At 32.1% G+C, this 24,943-nt stretch overlaps 3 protein-coding genes and 2 pseudogenes across 13 annotated transcripts; 1 reads left to right on the forward strand and 4 right to left on the reverse strand.

Annotated features, from left to right (window-relative positions):
• Positions 1 to 337: 337 nt before the first annotated feature.
• LOC149513645 (small polypeptide DEVIL 10 pseudogene) lies at positions 338 to 3,898 on the reverse strand (annotated as a pseudogene). Its single transcript, XR_016329679.1, has 2 exons — positions 3,849 to 3,898; positions 338 to 1,199 (listed from the first exon to the last, which is right to left on the reverse strand). The product of XR_016329679.1 is annotated as a small polypeptide DEVIL 10 pseudogene (transcript).
• On the reverse strand, positions 3,104 to 10,256 carry LOC111299079 (uncharacterized; annotated as a pseudogene). Its single transcript, XR_016329678.1, has 15 exons — positions 9,458 to 10,256; positions 9,126 to 9,203; positions 8,667 to 8,716; positions 8,521 to 8,574; positions 8,265 to 8,317; positions 7,235 to 7,307; positions 6,956 to 7,050; positions 6,740 to 6,808; positions 6,236 to 6,341; positions 6,065 to 6,135; positions 5,229 to 5,329; positions 4,330 to 4,425; positions 4,167 to 4,234; positions 3,849 to 3,894; positions 3,104 to 3,229 (listed from the first exon to the last, which is right to left on the reverse strand). The product of XR_016329678.1 is annotated as an uncharacterized LOC111299079 (transcript).
• A 288-nt stretch (positions 10,257 to 10,544) lies between these two features.
• Positions 10,545 to 14,212, forward strand: LOC111299081 (nudix hydrolase 20, chloroplastic-like). 6 transcript variants are annotated; one of them, XR_002691243.2, is made up of 9 exons: positions 10,553 to 11,090; positions 11,233 to 11,297; positions 11,550 to 11,727; positions 11,921 to 12,001; positions 12,150 to 12,275; positions 12,785 to 12,864; positions 13,501 to 13,702; positions 13,795 to 13,915; positions 14,036 to 14,212. XR_002691243.2 is itself a non-coding variant. In XM_022894024.2 (9 exons), exons 1-9 carry the CDS (start codon positions 10,665 to 10,667, stop codon positions 14,103 to 14,105), a joined length of 1,263 nt encoding a protein of 420 aa, XP_022749759.1. In that variant the 5' UTR covers positions 10,555 to 10,664; the 3' UTR covers positions 14,106 to 14,212. The 6 variants fall into 6 exon arrangements, 2 of the variants coding, with proteins under 2 accessions (XP_022749762.1, XP_022749759.1); XM_022894024.2 differs by having other exon boundaries at positions 10,555 to 11,090; positions 13,501 to 13,616; XR_016329677.1 differs by lacking the exon at positions 14,036 to 14,212 and having other exon boundaries at positions 10,545 to 11,090; positions 12,785 to 12,860; positions 13,795 to 13,912.
• Positions 14,213 to 14,372: 160 nt separating this feature from the next.
• LOC111299080 (3-hydroxyisobutyryl-CoA hydrolase-like protein 3, mitochondrial) lies at positions 14,373 to 19,668 on the reverse strand. 4 transcript variants are annotated; one of them, XM_089747122.1, is made up of 11 exons: positions 19,229 to 19,530; positions 18,749 to 18,850; positions 18,516 to 18,580; positions 18,183 to 18,235; positions 17,096 to 17,230; positions 16,886 to 16,982; positions 16,443 to 16,572; positions 15,624 to 15,802; positions 15,345 to 15,472; positions 15,104 to 15,205; positions 14,373 to 14,737 (listed from the first exon to the last, which is right to left on the reverse strand). In XM_089747122.1, the coding sequence occupies exons 4-11, from the start codon at positions 18,189 to 18,191 to the stop codon at positions 14,636 to 14,638; spliced, it is 882 nt and encodes a 293-aa protein (XP_089603248.1). In that variant the 5' UTR covers positions 18,192 to 18,235; positions 18,516 to 18,580; positions 18,749 to 18,850; positions 19,229 to 19,530; the 3' UTR covers positions 14,373 to 14,635. The 4 variants fall into 4 exon arrangements, with proteins under 4 accessions (XP_089603248.1, XP_089603249.1, XP_022749756.1 ...); XM_089747123.1 differs by having other exon boundaries at positions 18,470 to 18,580; XM_022894021.2 differs by lacking the exon at positions 18,183 to 18,235 and having other exon boundaries at positions 19,229 to 19,668.
• Positions 19,669 to 20,288: 620 nt separating this feature from the next.
• Positions 20,289 to 23,844, reverse strand: LOC149513646 (strigolactone esterase D14-like). The gene is made up of 2 exons (XM_089747124.1): positions 23,362 to 23,844; positions 20,289 to 20,972 (listed from the first exon to the last, which is right to left on the reverse strand). The coding sequence occupies exons 1-2, from the start codon at positions 23,733 to 23,735 to the stop codon at positions 20,537 to 20,539; spliced, it is 810 nt and encodes a 269-aa protein (XP_089603250.1). The 5' UTR covers positions 23,736 to 23,844; the 3' UTR covers positions 20,289 to 20,536.
• Positions 23,845 to 24,943: the final 1,099 nt, after the last annotated feature.

Below are 24,943 nucleotides of genomic sequence, written 5' to 3' on the forward strand. Positions count from 1 at the left end.
GTTTCAAATTCGATGTAACAATGAACAAAAAAAATATTTGAACTTGAAATTTTTTTAAATTTAAATTTTATTTCTTGTAAATTTAATTTAATTTTAAGTTCAATTTATCTGATTATATACATCACGCATTATTTAATCTATTTAGTTATTTTTTATATGAAATGCATGAATTTGTGATTATAATTTTTACTCGTAATTATAAGTTTATAAAAAAAAAAACCTTTAATGAAACTATATAAATTATTTGAATTTCATTAATAATTTTTCTATCTAAATCTTCTGATATTCAATAATCATTTTAAATTTTAATTAATTCAAAATCGAATTCAATCATATCTTATAAAAAGACAAGCTTTTCCTATCTCATAAAACTCGAAATAAAACTCTTTAACCATTCGATAGGCGTTGATACAAGTACTTTCTTTACATTAAACACATTAATGTTTTAGTTAAAATGATTTATAACTATCAAATATCCTCTTAAATTAAATAACTCTAATAGTGAAACTAAATATGGCTATTCTCACTCCCAAAAAAAAAAAAAAAGGGCTCTTCTTACCCAATCAAGTTGATTAATAAAAGAATTATTAACACTTTGCTCCTTTGATTGTGGCATACAAATGATTGCCCTGAATCCTTGATCCAATCCCATCCTAACCCTATGTCTAATCCTGTTTTCCAGAAAGAGACAACAAGAAAATATCGCCAGTGCTTTAATATCTTGACCTTTCTCAAATACCTCAGCTCTTCTTCGCAACAGAATCTTGAGACCCAGATTTGTCTTCCAAGTTCCAACCGACGCCTGGAAACAGATCTTGTCTTGGAACTCAATCTGAAATAGAATGATCATTCCAACACAAAAGCATGGATATACAACGTCCGAGGATGTAAAACCGAGTTTTCTGTTGCTTTCCCATCAACAAACAACGCTCTCCGAAACTAGGTCTCCTGTGATTCTGAAACCTGCAACAAGGTTTTGATTTGGAGCTTGAAAGGAAGTAAGGAGTAGCAGACATGGCGGAAGCAGACTGTCTGAGAGGATTTTGGTTCTTGCTAGTTCTGCTTTTGAGCACGAATGCAAAAGACTGCTATAAATGTTTGACGATTGTGGACCCCCTTTTCAGTATATATTGACATCGCTGCCGCTACTGCAACTTTGGTGTTTTGCCCTTCCTCAACCAAAATATATAAATATATATCTGCATTCACATTTTATTTTTTATCTTTAATTAGAAGAAGCCCAGAAAATATATAACCATAGGAAAAACACAAACCACTTTTTGGGGCAAACAAATTTCACTTTTCACTTGGCCAAAAAAATAAAAAGCAAACAAATTTCATGAAAATAGGGTAAAATGGTAATTTAGAAAAGAGGAGCATTTATTCTGGTCAAAAGACTGGTCGTGATGCATCAGGCAAAAGAGCAAAACCCAAAGGCAGAACGCAAACCAAGGAGAAGCCGTGTTACCATATACAGCCCCCACCACCTTCAATTCTCGTCTATCCCCCACGTGGTACCGTTGTCGTCATTTTGCACACGTTTTTCCTTTCTTTTACCCTGGCCTCTGGGCCCCTCACGGCCAAAAGTGAAATGGTCTAAACTTTTAGGATACACACCGGCAGATAAATTTAAATATTAATTTTAATAAAATTTATTTAATAAAAAAAAATTTATAATTTTTTTTAAAAAATAATTATAATAATTATTTTTTTTTTAATTTTATCAAAATCAAAACCATTGTTCACTTAAATCAATACTAAAAGTTCATGATAAAACTTAAATTTGTAATTTTGGTTAAAATATTAAAATAAACTATATTATTTTATTTAAATAAATTTTTATATTTTATCACATTTAAATACATTTTAAACTTTCATTTACATTAAATTAAATTTTTAATTAATATTTAAATAAATTTTAATTTAAAACAAAAGTTTATTTAAATATAATAAAAATGTAAAAATTTATTTAGAAAACAATTCAAAGATTTTTTAATATTTTAGTCTGTAATTTTCTTGTTTTGTTAGTTATTTAATGCTATATTTTGCACTAGCCTTATCCGGAACTCATCTCGTTAAAAGACAACGGTTAGTCATATTTCCGGCTGCTGCCGTTTTGGTTTGAATTTATGTCACAGCAGGCGGATTACGTAAAGAATCATCCAATTCGGGACCCACCTTATCTTCCTAGCTTCCAAGGTATCGGAGTGAATTTTCTAATTTAAGAAGTGTTTCTTTCGTCTCTTTCGCTTGGGTGCAAGCATTCCACTTCATGTAGACCCCACAAAAGTGCGTGCGACTAGTCCAAAGATGTGTGCCCAATCGACTTTCAAAAGGGAAAATCCTATTTATACCACAATTTTTATTTTATACATATTTATTTTTTTAACACGCTTCCCATTAATTTTTAAATTTATATAAGATCGAAAATACGATAATAGTAATTTTTTTTATTTTTTTCACTCTTTTAAAGGTTATAAAAAAATCCTAACAGGGACATAATCATCATATTCAAAGACACACAGTAAAAATAATTTTTTTATTAATTTTAAAATTTATTATCTTTTAATTATAGTTTTTTTCATTATATTAATTTATAAATACTTTTAACAATATTTTCTTTTTTGTAACTTTTTTATAAAATTTCACTTTTTCAAATTCATTTTCAAAAAAAATTATGACGTTTCGAAAATTTATTTTTAAGTATTATAATTTTTTGAAAATAATAAATATTTGAAAACTTATAAAAGAATATTTAAATAATTTTATTTATAAAAAATATTTTTTTAAAAAAAGTGAAAGTGTATAGAGCAAAATCAGAGATGCATTTAAAACTACCCTTCAAAAGCTCAGCAAGTTTTTCTTTGCACAACAGAAATCAATATTATTATTATTATTATTGTTATTATTATTAGATATGTTAAAATTAAATATGATAATTTTAAATATAATATCATGATAAATATAAAAAAGTATAAGAATAATAGATTTAAATTACAACAAAAATTATATATAAATTTAAAAAATATATATTATGTTTCAAATATAAACATAAATTATAAAATAGTAATTTATATATATTTAATACAAAATAAATAAAATATTGAATACCCAAATTATTAAATTTAATTAAACTGAGCCGAAATTTCACTATCTAAATCCAAGCCAAACACACACTTAATATCAATGACCTTGGATTAACATAATTACAACCATACCGGAGTTTTGCCTGCAAGATTCCTTCATTAGAATATCATTTCCCCATATTATACAAATCATCATAGAAGATTGATTGACCAAAAAAGAAAAATCAACACAAATTGCACTGAGAAGCTATAAAATTGTTTCCTTTATATGAAACGAAGATGAAACTTACAAAGAGATTTAATGGATTATTATATTATTTGGTGTACCTTGCAATTAAAGTTGGTAGAAGAGAATATTCAGACTCTTATGTTTTCTTGTAGTAATATTATCAAGGAGCATCTCAGAATACAAAAGTAAGACAGCCGTTTGGTGGTATCAGCAGAAACCATTGCACAATAAAGCTTCAGTAAATGCTATGACCCCTACACATTAATAATACTACTAGTAATTTTCTATTTTGGTTCCATGAAATGGTTTCGACGACTGATAAAGTTTCAATATTCTAATCAGAATCATGGTTATATGGCACGGAACGCAAACAATCCCATAAGTTAAAGCTGACATCTAGCGGTAAGTTTCTTCCAAGCATAAGTGCAAGTCTACTAGCTAGATTGTGGTTCAAGCAACAATTGAATTTTGCTTCAACTAATCAAGTAATACTTGTATTATTTTGCATCTCTGTAGGATTATAGAGAACATACCTCTTTATGAATATGAAACTCCTCAGGAAAATTGAGCTTTTCAACCCTACAATTTCAAAAGAAAATGAGATTACCAACATCAAGCTGATTTTCCTAACCAAATGCTATTAACACATTCTACACAGCAGGGAATGACTTATCAAGGCATAACTGCAGAACTGAATATAGAGAAACTTGTCATTTAGATCCATCAATAATCTCATAGTTTGTAAAAGATGGCCAAGACACCATCATAGTTCATTATTCTACCATTAAAATTTATCTCATACAAGGTAAGTCAATAATCATGGGATTAAACATTGCTGAAGATTAACATACCAATCAGGTTGCATAAATAATGCAAATGTTGATCGATCAACACCAGAAGCCTCCTTTCCTTTTGGTGCCTAACAGAAGCAATGGATAAAAAATATTATAATGAAAGGAAGGATAACCAGAAACTGAACAGGATTTTTCCCCCAAGAGAGAGAGTAGAAAATACCCGAATACAGTGAGGTGTTAAACAAAGATAACCTTCAGAAAGAATTTCAGCGGTCTCCCCAATTTGGTATGCTATTTAATCTTCTCCAAAGATAGCCTAATGCATAAAAAATCCAAGTTAATAGAATACATATATGTTCTTCTGAAGCAATCGTAGGTAATACAAGGTCAACTTTTTATGGCCGTTGGTGGAAACAATTGGTTAAAACCACACTATTGCTTCTGCAGCATAAAATAAGGAAATTTCTAGTTTTATCCCATAATATTTGCCCTTCTCCATCTATTTTAATTCCTGTACTATCTCATGCAAGCCTTTTCCAATTTCTCAAGTTACAACTACGGAATATTTTTTAAGATTTACAGAAATATAGAAAAGTTAGGGAATGTACAAGTAATCAATTTCTAGCATGCTTAAATTTTTCAATCCATTCTATGGTCCATCCATGACCAAACTTTGTTCATTTAATAAAAAAATTTCAGAAAGTTCCTTTTTTTTTTTTTGGTAGTGATGAGCAATTTTTTGGTACTCTCTAATACATAATATCTCATTTACTTCTACCTTGGATGCTAATGGAACTGACATCAAAATAGTGTATGGATGGCACATTAAGTCCTTAACAAGCTCATTCTTGCCAGAAATCCTTTTTTTTTTAAAATATATTCCCCATTGCTTGAAGGAAATTTCAATATTTTAACTCCAAAATATCATCCCACTTAAGGAGACCGACACATCAGGTAATACAATATGATGCCTAAAATCTTTCAATAAATGAGAAGCTAGTACTCCTAGACAAAGAATTAAGATGAAGAATGCTTTGGAAACAAACAAGTCATCATAAATATGCATGATCCTCTCTTGCATTTATTGATAAGTAGAATACTGAGACCAAGAAAGTATACTTTGGCAATTTGACCAGTCCGTGTTCTTATATAAAGGCCAGCAGTACTATCAGGACAACATATTTCTACACCAATCCTCCTAAACATGCCACATGTCAGACCTACATATTAAATTGAAGCAGAAATCAGGGGCAAATATAAAATTGACAACTATGATATTAATCTTTTTGCAAGGCTACTGAAAGAAGTGGACAAAAAATAATGTCTAACCTCAAAAGAGTTAACTACATTGCTTAAAATGCTAAACAACTTCTGTTTAATAAGCTATAGAGTTTCTCTTTAATCCCCTTATTGTGTCATCCTTTTAACTTAAAGCAAGATGTGCTTTACATCAGAAACATCCTTGTTTCTAGCCCATGAAAGGTCGTCGATACTTTTTGAAGTTTAAAATATGGTATTTGACTGTATATTTGAACTAACATTATACCACCATAGTGATTTAACTTGTCTTGATGTCTGAAATAGGCTTATCTACATTTTTCAGTAAATGAAGTGGATCCATTTCATTGCACCTTGTAGGGTGGATTCATCTTGACATGCATGCCTTGAAAGCAACGCTAAATGATTCCGGTTTTCCTGTTTTCTGCTATGCCACCTAATTATCCAAATTTGGATAACAAGTTTTTTTTTTTTTTCATTATAAATATTACTTCCTAAATTATTAGTAAAAAAGCTAGACAGAACAATATCGACAAAATGGGTTAATTAAGTCAAACAGGCATAAATAGATTAGCAAGGACTTCATTAATCAATTCTTTCAATTGATATAAAGTGGGGTGTTAAGAATGAGGTAGCCAATAAGCTCAAGCGAGAAAATTAATAAGATGAGACATCACCTGTTAGTAAGCCATAATCGCTATGTCATCCACACCAAGATGACACGGTGTCACCATTTTCTTCATGATTACTGCAAGTATGTCATATTTTACTCAATACATTCTAGAGAGAGCATTAACCATTCAATTGTGAAAAATAAATGTAACCAGATATCTACTAGGGAAGAAAACCTCAGTTGAGAAGGAAAGTAATAAAGCAAACGGCCTTTATGACAACGAGAGCGAAGAAGCATTTGTTCAAGGCCTTCCTCCTAGTGTATTTTCATCCCCCTAGATACTGCTCATGTAATCATAAAGTGAAAGAGTAACCCATTACGGAAATCTGTTAATGAATAATTTGTCCACTCTATAGATTTAATTTGAAGGGATGATTTAACAAAAAGACCTTGTTTCTGTTCAAGATAAATGTTTGTAATAGAATCAAGAAACGACAGTAGCAATTTATTTAACAGGATTAGGCTCGATACAGTTCATGCATCGTGGTTTAGGGTCAACACTAAAAGTATAAAATTCAAAATATTGAAATAGGGTCATCCCTGGATTTTCAAAGGTCTAATCTCAACTATAAAAGACTGATGATCTGTCAATGAAGCTGGTATGTATATTTAGGTCTAGAAATGCAACTATTCATTTTCAAATTCTGTACTTTAAAGCTGGAATTCTAGGGGAATTTACCATATTGATCACAGTGATGTGCCACCGCCAACCCAACATCAAAGATCAGCTTTCCCAGAGCTTTGAAAGCTGGAGGAGTAGAGGTCAATAATCAGCATTCAGAAAATCCTATGTCAGACGAAATATAAATAGAACTTGAAGACAAAATAAATAACAACATTGATATTACTTCTATAGAGCAATCCATAACTTACCAAAAGATCAAAACATGCTTACATTCCATTATTTTTCTAAAAAATGTGAACATATCCACTTCAAGTTCTGGCAAAGCAACCTGAGGCCATATATTTGCTCCACAATTTGATGGATACCTACAAGGCAGAGGATGGGTGACCAAATCTACATCTAAGCACAATCACGTATGGCATAGTCTATATATATGGGTCTACAGAGATAAAAAGGAACAATGGGAGCCAGTCTCTGTGCCAACCAAAGACAATGCTACATAAGGAAAAAGCAAATATGGCACTCATTAATGTTCCTTTCCTCTTTTACCTCTCAATCAAGTATGCATCCATTGTAGGCACATCAATTAGTGGATTTGCATAGAACGAACCTTTCAGCAGATCTGCTAAGCATTAAAGAGAAACAAATTGAAATCATTGAATGGGGAAAAAATTAAAGCACCCAAGAAGAAAAAGCAACACAATTCAAGCATAAAATAAACCCAATATCAAAATCAACTATATAGGAAGAAGCAGACATTTTCAAGGGACTTCCACCACTTCATGTACAGAAGAAACACACAGGATCTAAAACCCTGCAACAAGTATAGACCACTTAAGTCTCTTAAGTTTTGTTTGAGATCTGACATCAAACAAATTGAAAGAGTCTTTCTCCTCTGAATGTAACTTAGAATTGATCATATCTTTAGCAAAATTTCACTCAATCCCTTCCTTAATCCATTTTGTGCAGTATTTCTCAAAACAAGCGTCTTTTATTTCTGCCTGTAACTTAGGAGCATGATTTTACAATTATGTGAAGCAGAAAGAAGATAGTTCCCATAAATGTTGGCACTTGAGGAAGAACAAGAAAAGAAGGCCATACTTTCCTGCAAACAAAGAGGCCATTTGCACAAGGTTGATGTTTATAAGCAGTTTAACATGTTTTAGCGTGTTGAGTTCAACTAAAGTGTAAGTATTGCGGTCCTAAAGATGAGCCATGAATCTCACATCGGCTGTGCACAAGAGTTGGTCATGGAATATAAGGGTTCACACCACCATTTCCTTGTAGGGTGCATTTTGTGAGACAAAACCGTGAGGCCAAGGAGGGCCGAAGCAAACAATACCTCACAAGGGTGTGACCGTGACAGTTAGGCTGATTTGGGACGTCAGATGAGTCTATGTCCAAGTCCTGGAGCCATACGAGCCTGAAGATTGAGTCTCGGCCCGTGACATAAGCACCTACTTTATATTAGCTATTTGGTTACGATTATATACAAATATAAAGAAAGGTGTAAACTGCATGCTAATGATTTGCGTTTAATCATGTCAAGTTGTAAGATTCAAAGTGTGTAAACATTTACCAGGTTTCCCAGACTCAAGCTGCTCTTTCCCATGACTCCATCCAAAACTGTACCTATAGATAAAGAGTGGTTAAAAGGAACATGGCGTAAAGGCAACTCTGCAATGTAATCCAAGCATGATACCATGATAATATCTTTTAAGAATAATAGTCATATGCATTTTTAACAAACAGAAGAATAGCATTAACATCCTAATTAAATTCCCGAAGGAACAATAAGAACATTTCTATTAGAAAAAATTCAGCAAAAATATTACCTACTCTGAGGATCCTCAAGTTCCTTCTTCACCTCTTCAGGCAGGCCAGCTAATCTGTTAAAAGGGAAGGAAATTTATAGAATATTTTTTCAATTTTCTTCAATCATGAGTCCTGAGAAAATTTCTTTTTGAAGCTCAAATTATACCTAGGTGAAAGGCGTAGAAGATTTTGACGCAATGAAGGAAATTCTGGAACCTGTAATAATGATTAAAAATACAAAGATAAGAAAAAAAAAGAAAAAGAAAATCAAAACATGTTAAAGAAACTAATTGCCTACGAAAATCAATCAAGCATCGTGTCATCAGCAAACAAATTTCTGCATAAGAAAAAAAAAAAAACCGTAAGGGTCAAAAAAACTCTCAAGCAAAAATTCAATAATCATTTAAATTTTTGATATTTTATTACAATCAATCAAATCCTAAGTCTTCTATTTCAAATTGAATCCTCAAACATTTATTTTCATCCAATTGAACCCTTATACATTTATTTTCAACCAATTAAGCACAGTTAACCATTTTTACTCTAACAAAGATTCGATTGATGAAAATATGTGTATGAGAGTTTAACCTTTTGCAAAAAATAATAATAATAATAAAGTTCATACATCTGTAATTGATAGAATTCCAAGTCCATTCGGTCCAACTCCTTCTTTAATTTTCATCGACAGATCAGCATCCTTGTCCTGTTTCAATCCATTTCGATAAACGAGAAAGAAAATAATACTAAAAAAATCTGACATGTGCAGATAAGTATACACAAAATACAACAATTTAGTTTAAAATAACACGTCATCAACTCTAAGAAACTGCAAGAAAATGAAATGAAGCTAACAATTCAGAACACATGATTACGGTCAATTCTGTTTGAAATTCCATTCAAACGAGTCAACTCAGCGAAGTCCCGCGTAGGCGAAGCAAAAAGCTGGCTAGAACTTACCTTGAGTTGGGAAAAAGATATGGTGACGGTTTGCAGAGTTGGGAGAGAGGTTTGGGAAGAGCAAGACATGCTCTGACACGTAATCATGCGGGAAAGATTCTGATTGGGCGGTGACAGAGAGGGAGGAGAAGCCGCGGTAACGTTGATGAACCGGGTATGAAATCGGGAAGACTCGTGAATAAGCGATTTATGGAGAAGGGAACTCTTTTGAAGCTGAAGCTGAAGATAAAGCTAAAGCAAAAGAAAATGCGAGTCACGAAAGAGAGTAAAGACGACTGCTTAATGTTTCCTCCAAAAGGAAAAGAAATATATGCTTTGAATGCCGTTTCCATCGGAGAATTGACGATTGGGCCTAAAGCGCTAAATGCCGCAATCTAGAACAGTTGCTCTTGATTTTGAAAAATGACCAAAGGTCGCGTTTGGAACAAGAAAAAAAAAGCACGAGGTATGAAAATTTCCTCATTTAAATACAGAAGGATATTCAATGTTTTTAATCACTAGTTTATAAATTTCTTTTTTTGCCATGTTTTCTTTCATCTCTTCTAAATACATCTTAAAAAATGAAAAAAAAAAAATTTAATACCTTCTTGTTATATTAAAAGATTGATACTTGATTATGTTTCTAAATTAATATTAAAAAAATAACTCAAAGAAAAACACCAATCCTTAAAAGTTAACATTTAAATTTGAAAATCAGGATTTTAAAGCTCAAAATTGTTAAAATAAAAAAAAATATTATCTCAAATTATATAATTTAATAACCCGTAAAAATATTGATATATAAATTTCACAAGTCATTTATTTTCTCTTTAATTACTTTAAGAAAAATAAGTATATATATATGAAAAGTGATTCACTTATATTAATATAAAAAATATATATCTTTTTAATAGTTAAATCTTATAAAATCTTTTGTTGTAATTAGAATAATTTTAAAAAAAAGTGGATTTTTCTTATATATTTTTCTGGAAACTCCCTACATATTTATATATAAAAATTTTGTGTTAAAATTTAAATTTAAAATATATTAGATATTAACTTTTAATTAAAATTATATATATCAATTAAATTAAATATAAAGTTAAGAAAAGTAACCTACCTTCAAAGATTCAAACCTTAAATTAATTTATTTTTTATAACATTAAAATAGTCAACCGAGCAATTTTCATTTAGCGACCAAAAGAACCAAACGCATCCTTTAAGAAAGATGTTAAAAACTAAAAGTGACGTTGTTCGGCAACCTTTACCATTTTCCACTTTCTCACCATCCCAACCGGGGCGGGTTTATCTCTTGCCCGCTTGCTTCGCTGTTCGCGGTGAAATGGCCTGGAATGCTTACCACCTCTCTCACAAAATCCGACTCTCGATCTCATCTTTCCGCACCGCCAATTCCCTTCACGCTTTTCCCAACAGTTCAACAACCGCATTTCCGCTCCGTTGCTCTGCTTTCTATCCAATCAAATCCTCCAATTCCCGTTCTCTATCAGCTTCAACTACAGCTGCTGCCGTTACTACCCCAACGACTTTCTCTTGGGAAGACGTCGATCGAGCCTCTCAACCCGAGTTTAACCCCCACGATTCTGCCGATCTCCGAGGCTTCTTCGATAAAATCAAAGCATGCAATCGTGGCTCCGTAAGCATCTCTTCCTCTTCCATTTTCTTCTTTTCAAAAGAATTTTAACTTCCAGTTTGTTTTTGAATCTATAAAAAACTTTTCCCGGCAACCAAACAGAGCAATCCTTTTATCATGGTCATTTAATTGTTCGTAATTACAGGAATTGCAATCTCAGTTCCTGCCCTTTGTTATCGAAGACCAAATTGTTGGTTACATACATAGAAGGTAAAGTTTTTCGTTATTTTATAGTAATTATTACACTAAACAATATCTTAATCATGTTTAGGCATTTTTTTGGTATAAAGGAAGCCAAGCGCGGAAGGGATTACTGATGTTAGTATTTGAAACTTATGAAGAGTGGTTGATGAACCAACTGAGCTAAGCTCTGGGTTTTATTTAAGCATTTTAAATGTATATAAATGTGAATTAAAGAGAATATGTTGGGCTAATTAGAATTTTGTTTTAAATTATGTGCAGTTTTGCTGAAAACTTAAGGAGTTTTCAGAATGTGTTTGTAGTATCTAAAGATAATTGTGATGGAGGTCAAGTAACGTTACATCGAATGTTAAAATCAGCAGAGGATAGAACTAGAGCTGTAGGAGAAGTGATCAAATGCTTGGCTGAAAAAGAATTGATCCCAGGTATAAGGAATGAGGTACTACTTGAAATTGACTGTAAGGACTAAGAAATTGGGTCTCGTTTTTATGTGTGTTTTTAGTTTTCACATGCTGGAATAAATTCCCCTTTTCTTTTTAGGAGCACCCAATATATATTTCTAATTCAATTGATTGAAGCTCCTTGGAGTTAACTTTTGTTAAGTAGAGATTTTCTTCAAATGTGTTAAACAGTTGTACCCTGTGACTTTATTGTTTGGTGCACCGGTCTTTTTCTCCCTCGAACGTGCTGCTGCACCTTATTTTGGAATAAAGGTGTGTTTTATGACTGTGAGCTGTGGCACAGAATTACTTTCATTTTTTTCCCTGTAGAATTTGCATATTGGGATGCTATCAGCTATCTTCCATCCCTGAAACTTTGCACAATATTAGAAGCTGAAATGTTTCTTTTGTTAAATCATAGGCTTATGGCGTTCACATGAATGGCTATGTTGAAAAAGATGGGCAAAAATTTCTATGGATAGGGAAGAGAAGTCCAGTGAAGCCTACTTTTCCTGGAATGCTTGATCACCTAGTTGCTGGAGGACTGGTTTGTGAAACCCTACTTCTTTACTGTGTCATACTAGAAGAGTTAACATCCGTGAGTTATGTGTGAAGTACAAACTAAATTCATAATGATGAAAATTTTCATTTTGCAAATGGATTATCCCTGTCTGCTTATGCTTATGAACCTCACTCTCCATTTTGAAAAGACGTATTCCTGGAATAAGTGGAGGGTAAATCTGTCTGTATGTTTGCCTAATGAAAGTCAAGAAGATGGTTCTATGGAGTTTTCAATAGTTAGGAAAAGCAGGGAAGCTTTTTTTATGTCACTTGTTTTTTGATTTCATAATACAATTAAGACAATTTGGTAACTTCTTTGGTGGTGAAAAGCTGAAACAAAACACAAACCTCCATACAGCTTATCATGAAAATCATGGTGAAAAGTGGGAAATTAAAACTACTTCAGAATAAAATTACAGGCTATTTTCATTTTCAACCTTTTATGCTAGTTCCTATTACCCTTATTTAGCCAAATTTCTTTGTTGATGATTGTAGTCTCATGGAATTGCATGTGGGGAGAATCTTATGAAGGAATGTGAAGAGGAAGCTGGAATACCAAGATCCTTATCCAGTAGGTAAAATTTTCCAGCCATTTTGACTCTTTATTTCATGTGTTGTTATATCTTGCATGTCCTATATTGGCTTGGAAGTTGATCCTTGATAGGACATTGTTGGTGGCTTGATTAGGGTTGGCAACGGGTCGGGACAGGGTGGGCTTTTGCTCGCCCCGACCCAACCCAATTTTTACAATCATAAAACCCGTTGACGTACCCGACCCGAATTTTTTTAAATATTTTAATGCACGAAACCCAATATTGCATAAACCATATCCGATCCGAAATTAATAAAATATATATTTTAAAATATAAAATATTATTTTTTAAATATAATTATATAATTGTATAAATTAAAATTAAAAAACAATTTTTAATATAGTATCGGGTCAGGTCGGGTTTGCCTAAAACCCGACCCGACCTCAAATTTTTTCTTAGTAATATCCGATTCGACCTGAAACCCGATTTTCAAAAAAAAAAAAAAAAATCGACCTCATGAGGTTGGGTCGAAATTTGCCGGGCTCAGGTTGGGCTGCCAACCCTAGGCTTGATGCAGTTGGTTTTGATAGGCATATCTATTCTCTCCCCCTCTTCCCCTGTTTAATTTTACAGTTCTCATTATTGAAGGGCTCTGAACTGTTTGTGTTCCTCATACAGAGCTATACCGGTTGGTGCTGTTTCCTATTCAGATATTGACGGGCATAGATTCAAGCGGGATGTCCTATTTTGTTATGATTTAAAACTCCCTGAAGGTTTTATACCAAATAATCAAGGCATGCACATGGAAGCATGACTCTACTTTCTGTGAACATTCATTGGACAAAGTTCAAATTTTGTTAATATGTCAACTGATTCGTAGGTTTTTATCAGATTGATAATACTTCGAGATAACTTATCACCTTTGATGTTTTTGATAATCATCTCAACCTTTCATGACTTGACATGTGGCAGATGGAGAGGTAGAAAGCTTCAAGTTGATTCCTGTGAGACATGTTGCTAATGTCATAAAAAGGACACATTTTTTCAAGTCAAATTGCAACATTGTCATAATTGATTTCCTTTTTCGACATGGGTATTATCTTCTCCTCCGTTACATTACAATTTATGTGCACTCTGGTGCAAAGGACAATTTGCCTTGCTTCCTGTTTGTTTCAACTCTAAGACAGGGTGATTTTGTTTCTAATCATTGCAGGTATATAACTCCTGAATATTTTGGATATTTGGATCTTCTACAAAGTTTGAAGAGCGGAGATTGCTCCTAAATATATTTTCCTGTAAAAGACATCAAAAGCCAAAGCCATCTTATATATGTACATATTTTTTGGTATCTGAGACTCTGATGGAACTAAAAGTCCCAACATTTTTACCAGCTTTTCGCAGTCATTTTATATTTAGGTTACAAAAGAATGCTGCATTCATTCCGTTACAGAAGAAAGTAGACCGTCATTCCAGGAAATTTTTAGTGTCTTTCTTTTTCTTTTCTCGCACCTCAAACACCGAACGCACAACATTTTCACGGTGTCTTAAACTGCTTGTAACATACAAAGGATTTGATCATAGTATTGGCTGTCAAAAGCAAACATTCTAGGAATCATGATTGTGCTTTAGGATCATAATATTTTTAAAGCCATAAGTGTTGTCCAAGTATATAACAGTATCAGAATGCAACATGCTTTCATGCCAAATCATCTTTATTTATTTCTTCCGCTCCAAATTTGTATTTCCACGAGTATGATCCATTCATCCTCCCAGCAAAACACAGAGAGACAAGCTGATATGTGGAGTGCGAAACTTACACTTTCAACTCTTCAATTCCTGGACCTAATGGTTCAAAAAGTGCCTCCACTTCCCTTTGGTTAACTTCGTCCAAGCTTGGAGGGTTCCACTTTGGATTCTGCAAAGACATAAAAGAGTCAAAACTATTAACAAAATAAAGATGCGTGCCAGTGGTAAGGAAACTTAACATGATCTTTAAAGTCCTGAACGCAAATAAGAATAAAACCCAGAACCAGAAGCATAGAGGAACATGGACATCCAGACACAGACAAGTGTACACGTTACAAATGCATGGACAAACTTTCTAAAGAAATAAATTCAACTTATTTGGATATCATCCAGATTTTAAAGAGTGGAAGAATAAAAGGGAAGAGAAAAGCTAAAGATATGTTAACATATTTTTTAGTAATATTAAAATATAATCCTAGCAAGGGGAAGATCTTCTATCATGTGGAGAAGAGGAGCAGAAGCATGAAGAGCTAACCTGATCCTTGTCAACCAGGACTGCCCGAACACCTTCAGCAAAATCATTTCGCAGAGAAGACCGTAAGGCAATGTGATATTCAGTTTTCATAACACCGTTTAGCTGGACATGATAAATGCAACAAAAATTCAGTTTTCAAAACTCATGCTACTGGAGCGGCAATTTTCCTAGAAAATGAAACAAGACAAAGAAATTTATCAGGTGGAGGAAGGCAGTTGAAAAAATGCATCTCCAAACTCACCGTTGTAAATTCATTGCCATGTTTACCATATCCAGATGCAACTCTCGAGAAATAGTTTCGTGTTAAGCAAAGAGAAAAGGGAGCACCCTTTCCAAGACCCTGCAGAGCATCATTTGCCCATTCTACAACTGCAGAAAGAAATTATGTAAATATATCTAAATCGATGGCTTCAGTATCATCCACCAACATCCACAAGAAAAAAATTTTTGAGGGAGCACAATAATGATGCACATGCAGTTAATTTTAATGTTTTGATTCACCAGTTTTAATTAAGCTCACCTGAAGCTTCTGTACTCTGCTGATGTTTTTTAAGCTCTTCAATTATCTCCTTAACTGACTTATCCGCACAGAAGCATGAAGTTATCTGAGGCAAAAACAACTTCAAGTAAGCTTCAGACTCCGGGTTACTGCTATATTTTGCCAACAGTGCTGTAACATCCTTGTGAGGATCCTCAGAACTGTGTGGATAATAAACATATCATTTACGATTTTACAGGAAGAAGACCATGAATATTTGTACAATTTGCAGAAGAGAAGAAAACAAATCAAAAACATTTTATTAAGAAAATGGGAGGAAACTGCATTGCAAGCTGCAAGATGAAATACAATAAAAACCAAGTACATTGAAGAGTTGAAGTTCATATTTGCAGATAGGACCTCCCACCATGGAGACATCAAGCAACAGTCGTCCTAAAACTAAAATTTTAAAGGCATAGATTTCACACTTTTCACAAAGCTGATTTGATTTGGAATGTCAAGTCATGATTACTTTTCCCCCCATTTTAGATGGGAGCATATCACCTACAATTATTACACTACAATTATCCAATCACAGTTCAAATTATGTGGGCTCCATAAAATTTTATATGAGCCCACACTTATAAGTGGTGGATCCCTACAGAACTCTTTATTGTGATTGGGCACTTGCAGGATTGTAGTAAAGAGAATTGTAGGTGAAACACTCACTTTTAGAGCCATTTGTAAGTTGTCACAATTTAATTTAACAGTGAGCAACTGGAAAGAGAAGTATAAGATCCTAAAAATGATTTCCACTCAAAAGTGAAAGTTCTCAATCTAGAAAGAAGATTAGAGATATACAAGGTACTGGCTAGAAGGGCCTCCTTCAGTGAAACTAAATTCCCAGATGGCACATAGTGTGTTCCAAGACCCACATATAGTGCATCTGAAGGTGTTGATATCCTTTTTCCAGTCAATCCAAGATAAGCACCTGCAGAACTCAAAATTGTAAACAACAAAAGTAGAGCAAAGCAACATAGAGTGAGCTGAAAAGAGCAATAGACCTGAATTGATATTTGTGCAAAAGTGCACTGCACGTGTGTATAATTGAATGAGTTTAGCTATAAGGATTCAGCATCTCCAAAAAAATTTTAAAGCACTTATAAGATTAGAACTAACCCTACTACCGTCCCACTTCAATCCTGGTGCTTCTGGTTTAACCCATAGCATCCTATTAACATAGCTTTTTAAACCATTTTTTTTTTCAACTCTTTGAGCTTAGATATAGAGTAAAAGAACCATACCAACAGAACCCCCTCCTGGTGTTTGGGCTGCTATGTATGAGAACCCAACATCAGGAAACAAACCAATTCCATTTTCTGGCATAGCAAGGACAGTCCTCTGACCCAGATTTATGCAAGAGCAAAACATGAGAGAACAAAATATGTAAAGCTTTTATAGTTCAAAATGTAAGACCAAATATTTCTCTACACAGCAAGGAAATTAGTTTGTACCTCAGTTACCACTCTGTAGCGACCATGGCCAGATAGGCCAATTCCAAAGCCCATTGTTATGCCATCCATGAATGATATATAAGGCTTCCTGTACTCCGAAATTTTGCATATTAGAGAATACTCAGCAGTGAAGACCTGGAAAAAAGAAACATAATAAGGCTATTAACTTCAGAGGACAGCGCAACATGTAAGGCACCAACTGATGGGACAATAATGAGATGAAGCACAGCATAACCAGATGACACCCTTGTAAGGAATGGCATCTAATCCAACAAACACATCATGCACATATGAGGAAATCACCCAAACTATAATCTAGTGATGGCAATGCAGAAAAATAGTTTGCAGACTGCAGAACTACCATGATAACATCTTATCATGTCAACTACATCTTGGACATGTAACAATAAATCATTCACAATTTTCACACATTTACAAGATAAAAGATTTCAAATATATATTAAAAGTTAAAACTGCAAAGCACCTACAGCTGAATAGATAAAATTTAAACATGCTCCTATTGCTATGAGCAAAAGCTAATTTCATTTGGAAAACAAACAAAGCAACTATAGAGGAAAATTTATGATATACATTATGCAAGTCATAATTACATGTAAGCATCAAAGATTTTCTTTCCTCTCCCTCTTTCTCAAAAAGAAAATAGAATAACATCAAGTACAATTATTTGATCCAAACCATCCCCACCGTTTGTGCCCACAAGGGATTTATATGGAGTCCACATAGCCCCACACTTATGCATGGTTGAGGTTTCAGAATTGCATAAAATTAGTTGTAGGAGATATGAACAGATAACATGGGTGGCGGGGTTTCAAATTGAGAATCATAAAGTAATAATGGTTCCATTTTCTTTTCTTTTCCATCATAATGAAATGGATAGCGCTTTACTGACACTGATATGAACAATCATAAATGGTTTTTGGAAGCTTGATTATGTCATGCCATGGTGATGGTGTCATGCCATGGTGATGGTTGTATTCCATGTTTGGACAAACATGATAGACATCTTCTGTTGACTTTATTTTAGCAAATTGCAAAAGTTTATGATTATAATGGTATATAATTTAACCTCAATCATATCCGAGAGTGTGTTTTTGTATGTAATCTGCTTCACATCACCACCTGCATATAAGCTAAGATCTAAGTTATCAAATATGGAAGCATTGAGGAGTTTAATTTAAAGAAACACCACATTGAACCCAATCATAAAAGAATAAGAAAAAATAGAACTACAAGGATATCCACCTTACCCCGCCCAAAAGAAAAAAAAATGGAAAGGGAAGGCAAACAACTTATAGCTTGCAACAGTGGACATGACAAGAACTACCAAAAATATTAAGCAAACTTGCAGGAAACACTTGTCGCACAAGGCATGCATTTACAAATGGAAGGAAAAGGAAACCTTTGGCACAAGAGGTGTGTTTCTGTCCTTTTGGATTTCAGCAACAACACCTTTAATATCCATTCCTGCATTACCCATCAACGGTTAGCCCCAAAAACTCCCCTAACACTAGCAACGTGAAAATAGCCTACAAGGATATAAATACACATTTTTCATTACAAACAGCATCTATATATGCTATTTGAAAGTATATTTTCCCTGCCAAGAAGAAGCCTTAATTTTTCTTCAAGTACCTGCACAAAAGGCACGCGGTGAACTGCCCTCGATCAGAACACATTTGACCTTAGGATCCAATTCCCATTCTTCAAGAATTTGCTTGTACTTGATATCCATATCTGCATTTATCAAAATATACACAAGTCTCATTGACAAAACTCATCTCCGAAGAAGATGGCAACATGGAACAAAATTATACTAGCACATTTATCCATTAATTCCTAACAAGTACTCAATTTCGTGCAAACATTCAATTCTTAACGTTTTTTTTGGCAGTTTTATCCCTTCATTAAAATTTATCTTTACATTATCAAGGGTAATATTTGTAATTTAAAAATCGAGCTAGAACATATCATTCAATTCCAATCCGCTTTCATTCCAATCAAAGAATCTTTTTTTAACTCATACAATAACTTATTAATTGAAATAATAATAATAATAATAATAATAAAGAAGGACAAATTTAAAAGGAAATGAAGGAGAAATAACGAAAGGACCTAAATTCATGGCGTTTAGGGCTTTGGGACGATCGAGAGTGATGACCGCGACGCCGTTTGGATAAACATTTCCCTTAACAAACTCTTCAGCGCCAGCCATGGTAGAGAAGTTTTGATCACGATTAGAGAGTGAAAAGCTTCCGAACGAAGACTTCGAGGCGTCGCTGTAATTAGAGAACAGGCGGAATCGAGGAGCGAGACTTGGAAAGCGAGCAGCGGTGATAACCGCCGGTGTAATGGGCTTGTTCGGGAACAAGAATAGTGGAAACTTTAACGAAGATCTAGTCGCGAGTTTAGACAATGAGAAGCAATTCATGCTTTCCTAGTTTTTATTTATTTTGATGAGTGCGACTGTTTTCACTCCCAAGTAAAAGCGACATTATTTCGGGAGATCTTTTTCCCGTTCCGTCCGGTTCGCCTCTAAGCCCTCCTGGAACAATTCGACAATATTAAGCCCATTGGGCAGATTATTTTGAGCCATGATTGTTCGTCCAAGTTAATACGTTCTCCAAGCCTTTTCTTTTGGGCTGTGTAGAAGATATAGGTTGGAACTGGGTCAATGGAGCGGGCCGGTTCTGGTTTAGTTGTTCAGATTGAAACCGTATTATTTAAGTTTGGGTTGAGCCAATTCTTTTCTTTTCAATTAGGTTCAGGATTATGATTGTCTAGCTATGAGGCTTCATTTTAATATTTTAAAAAAAATGTCCTTAATGTATGATTTTCTTATTTTCTTAAATTTCTTTCAATTATACGTTGGTTTGTTAGTGTCTTCAAAGTTCATTTTTGATATTTTTTAACTCTCCAAATTAAATTAAAAAGTTATCACATGTCTTACTCTTTTTATATTTATTTTTTATATTTTATAAATATTTTTTTTCAGATTTTTGAATTATTTATTAAGCAGAGATTCACTTCAATAGCGTAAAATTTTTTAATTTTACATAATTTTTTAATTATTGATTTTAATAAATCTAAAAGATAAGATTAATCTTTTTTTTTTTTACTTGTACCTCTCATTCACTATTATTATTGAAATCAATGATAAAAAAAAAAAAAAAAAGAAAACTAAAAAAAAATTACACCGATATAAATTATACTCTTCTCTCATATTAAAATTTAAAAACTAGAACGACATGACATATTTCATATTTTTATTGGTTGAACTATTTTAAAGCACTACATATAATATTCTACACGTGCCAACCACATATGATATATCCCCTTTGGCCCATACTAAAGTCATAAATACACAACAGTACATATCCAAATGGCCATATATTTATTTCTGACCGTATCTTCCTTTTCTGATCAAATCTCAAAGCCTAAAACTCCACCAAGCACACCAAGGAACTCAAGATGCGCAGTCAACTGAGGGAAATGGCCATCACGCTTGACAATTTCCACGGTTGATTCCCCTTCGATCTTCTTCTGCATGTAGTAGGCAACTGACTGTGGCACGAAAATGTCATTGGTGGTGTGAATAATGGTGCAGGGAGTGGTAACCTTCTCAAGAATATCCCTTTCATCGGAGAGAAACACTGTTTTGGCTAAGGGAAGGGCGAATTCAGGTTTCATCGCCTTCAAGCACTTTGCTAACTTTTCAACGGTGATGGGATCCTTATCGTCCACAGCAAGAGTAGCAAAACTTGATGCCCAATTCTCATAGTCGGATTCTATGTTTGAGAGGATGTTGTCAATAGCTGCAGCCTCAAGTCCACCTTCATAATCATCTATATTAATGTACCTGTGTTAAGTAGAAACAGGAGAAAAATTAATAAAAAAAAAAAAACTATACACATAGGATTTCATACATGCAAGTTTATATTCAATTGATAAGTGAATATATTTTTTACATTATTAATTAACCCACGTATTATAGTACAATTTTTAAATTAAATAATAAAATGAATTGTAAATATTAAAATTTAAGTTTTAAAGTTATGAAATGTTTACTTTATCGATGATTGCATAAATTAAATAAAAATATTGAATTTTAATACAGTACAATTTAAAAAAATTTAGCCATGAAGTAACTAACCTATCATAAAGGAATATCCAAGTTTGTGTTTGGCTTGTTATATGAAAATGTCAAATAAAAAGTAAGTAAAAAGGAAGATAAGTTAATTTAATCGAATCCAAAGCCTTTGCATGTCCTTGTACTTGTCTGCTGAGCACTAGTCATTGTATTATTGGGGACAGAAATAGTTCGAGATACTGAAATACGTAGTACTATGTCTTGAGTTGCATCCTCCACACAAATTTTGAAGCAGAAAAGTACACGACAAAATATAGAATCTATCCTCAAAGATTAGGATCAAAATTTAAAATTATATAGTATCTATCAAAATATTATATATAATTTATATTTATAAATGATGAAGTTTTATATAAGATTTTATTATAATTAAATAATTATAAGATTGTAATAAAAATTCACAAGATCTCGTGTACCCATCCTTTGTTCATATAAATATATATATATATATTTATACAAAGACAGATTTCGACATTTAATTTTGAAAAAACCAAGCAATAATATATAAAATATTTTATTTTATTTTTCAAAAGAAATATTTTATCATATTTACTAATATATATGAAAATAATATACTAATAAAAAATATGAGTTACTAACATTATAAAACAAAAATATTATTGTGATAATATTTTATTTTTAACAATAATAAAATTGGAATTACTAAATATACTTTCTATTATGATTTATAAAAATTTTTTTGATCTTTTTGGAAATTAAAAATTGAAATAAAAAATATGTACAAATAAATCAATTATTAAATATTTTATCAAAACAAAAAAACCTAAATGTATTTTTTTAAGAATATAATAAAATTTTGAGATTAAAAGTTATGGTGTTCTGCTATTTTTTTTTGTAAAGTAAATCAAATATAATTTTTTATTGAAAAAAATTATGAGATCTAAAGTAAAAATAAAAGTAAAAAGTGATACAGAGAGGAAAAGTTGAAATAAGCTAAAAAGAAAAAGGATCTTAGGACTTAATCCATATGATTTACTTAACTTTTAGGATATCATGTTAGAGTTCAATTCTTAAAATTTACAATTTCTCTTTCCCTAAATCCCCTATACTTCGGTCTCGTGTACCCCAAAAAAAAGAAAGGAAAGAGAAGATAAATTAGATATTTGATTGGTAATAGAGTTTCATCTAAAAAACTAGAAAATTTAATAACTTTTTTTAAATTCACGTGATTGTAATTTAAAATTTATAAGAAGCCTCAACCTCTTATATAATTTTAAGAATTTATAAATAATAATGATTGAATATAATAAATGAACAAATATTAATATGATTTGAACAACTATTAAATTACAAAGCAAAAGATTAAATAATAAAACCAAAAAAAAAAGTTAACAAATTTAATTTATAGTTAATCTAAATGGATTTAATATATATATATAAATATATTAAAAATTTTGGGGCCAATTCTTATTACGCATCGTCTCTGCATATATGTATATATATGCATATATATATATATATATATATATATGAGTAGGATCTACTTACATTATTGTAAATATTACACATTTTTTTATTTTTAAATCAAAATGATTAAATGTAAGTGTTATAAATTTAATTTTGATTTAAAAATAAAAAAATTATGTAATACGTATGTTAAAGTAAATAAATTCCTACTATATATATTTAAGATTTCGCACATCTAACCACAGCTTTATCATTGACTTATACCGTATAAAAGATAAATCTTGTCAGTTAGTAATTAAAGTCGTGTATTAGTTGCATGGCAAGGAAGAAAATGGCGAAAGATGATTAAAAGTAAACATATGAAAAGGAAGAATGGAATAATGGAAAGAGGAAAAAGAAGAGAAATATATGGAAGAATATTGATGTTGCAAAATATTGAAACACGTCTTCTTGGCCAAAAAGAAAGCGTGGGGCTTTGCTTAATAGAAGAACCTGATCAAGTGTATGCTTCAAACTGTATATTGTTTATAAAGAAAAGCTGTGATTATGCAGAATAAATCAGCAGGTGGCAGGTAAATAAAAGATATAAGAGAAGCAGAAAGAAAAGAAAATTTTCTAAGAATAAAAACCATTTTTTTATTTGAAAAAAGAAAGGAAAGGAAAGAAATACCTAGGAGAAGCTGCAACAAGTATAAGCCTGTTAAAAAGATCGGGTCTTTTAATGGAAGCAATGCATCCGATCATACCAGACATGGAGTGGCCGACAAAGACTGAGGATTTCAAGTCTAGCTCGTCCATAAGAGCTATTAAGTCATTCGCAAAGGCATCATAGGAAGAGTATTTCAAAGGATCAAAGAGGTTAGGATCTTTTACAGCTCCTGAAAAGGTCCAGTCAAAAACGACAACCTGGTAATGCTGTGTCAAGTAAGGAAGGATTTTGTCCCAGACAGACTGGTCTACTCCAAAACCATGTGCAAGAACCATGGTCTCATTGCCAGACCCAATTATTCTTGCATTCATGGCTGCTTGAAGACTCGTCACCATGTTTGGCAGAAATTAAGCAGCAGGATATAGAATGACGGAGAGTGTTGGGCAGAGAGATCAGAGAGAGCTGAAGCTGATTTTTGGTGTTGTCTGCTGTTGCTCTAGGCTGGGTTATATAGGACATAGAGATATAATGTCAAAGAAAAAAAAAAAAAAAAAAGAGAGAGAAACCATTGAAAATATGGTTATTACATTTATTTGTTTTAGATTTTTCACAAGCTTTTCTCAAGTAAAAACAAAAGAGAAAAAGGATCTTTTTTTTTTCAAGAGTACATTTTGAGATTATCAAAAACTAAATTTTAATTATTAAAATTACAAAACAACCAACATTTTATCAATAATTTACTTTAGCTTCACAATGGATAAATAATAAAGTTTTTTTTGGGTAAAGTTGATGAATTTTTTTTTAAAAATAATTTAATAAAAAATTTAAATTAATAAATTGATAAAATTTAATATAAAAATTAATAATAATAAATAAAATTATTTAAAAAATTATTTACTATTTAAATTCGTTCGATATTAATTTAATTATAAAAATTTTATTAATATTTTTATTAAAAATATTTATATAAAATATATATCAAAATTTATTAAAAAATTTTAAAATTTACACATTTAATTTATATAACAAAATTTTTTCCTTTATTAATTATTTTTAATAAAAAATTTTCACAAATTCCACCTGGATACCTATTATCCAAATCCTACCCGCTTCACAATTGGGTTGGGGAGGGAAAGGTGCAGGACCACAAAGAAAAGGATGCGTGGGACACGACACGCGCGGTAGAAATAAGGTCAGACACAAAAGACACGTGGGGTAGAAATGAGGTCAGACACAAAAGAAACCGTTTGTCTTGTAGTGAAGAGTGTTTATTGTTTTGATTGGATATAGAGGAGATGGAGGATAAGTCCAACTCTCACCCGCCTCATCAAAATATTCACTTGAGTTCTCTTTGCGTTTACCCACCCACCATTCCCTCTTTCTTTAATGGGTTAAATACAAAAATATTTCTTGTATTATATATTTGCTCTGAATTTAATATTTAAAAAATAAAATTTTAAAAAAAAATTTAAATTTTTATTTCATCATACATTTTAATATTTTAGATTAATAATAAAATATTAATACCTAATAAATCATGATACGTCTCAAAAAATTCAATTATTGTTATATTATCATTATCACGTAAATAATTAAAGAAATT

The sequence above is a fragment of the Durio zibethinus genome, chromosome 18, assembly GCF_047325235.1.
Source record: "Durio zibethinus cultivar Kanyao isolate XHJ-2024 chromosome 18, ASM4732523v1, whole genome shotgun sequence".
Lineage (NCBI taxonomy): Eukaryota > Viridiplantae > Streptophyta > Magnoliopsida > Malvales > Malvaceae > Durio > Durio zibethinus.

Excerpts from the sequence above, each read along its gene's own strand:
- LOC111299081 (XM_022894024.2), top strand. The coding sequence starts at position 10,665 with ATGTTAAAAACTAAAAGTGACGTTGTTCGGCAACCTTTACCATTTTCC. Across the intron at positions 12,865-13,500 it reads CCAAGATCCTTATCCAGTAG|AGCTATACCGGTTGGTGCTG; the intron begins GTAAAATTTTCC and ends TTCCTCATACAG. Across the intron at positions 13,916-14,035 it reads GATTTCCTTTTTCGACATGG|GTATATAACTCCTGAATATT; the intron begins GTATTATCTTCT and ends TAATCATTGCAG.
- LOC111299080 (XM_022894021.2), bottom strand. The coding sequence starts at position 19,544 with ATGAATTGCTTCTCATTGTCTAAACTCGCGACTAGATCTTCGTTAAAG. Across the intron at positions 16,573-16,885 it reads ACCAGGAGGGGGTTCTGTTG|GTGCTTATCTTGGATTGACT; the intron begins GTATGGTTCTTT and ends TGAGTTCTGCAG. Across the intron at positions 15,803-16,442 it reads GCCCTTCTAGCCAGTACCTT|TTCTGAGGATCCTCACAAGG; the intron begins GTATATCTCTAA and ends TTATCCACACAG.
- LOC149513646 (XM_089747124.1), bottom strand. The coding sequence starts at position 23,735 with ATGGTGACGAGTCTTCAAGCAGCCATGAATGCAAGAATAATTGGGTCT. Across the intron at positions 20,973-23,361 it reads CTTGTTGCAGCTTCTCCTAG|GTACATTAATATAGATGATT; the intron begins GTATTTCTTTCC and ends TACTTAACACAG.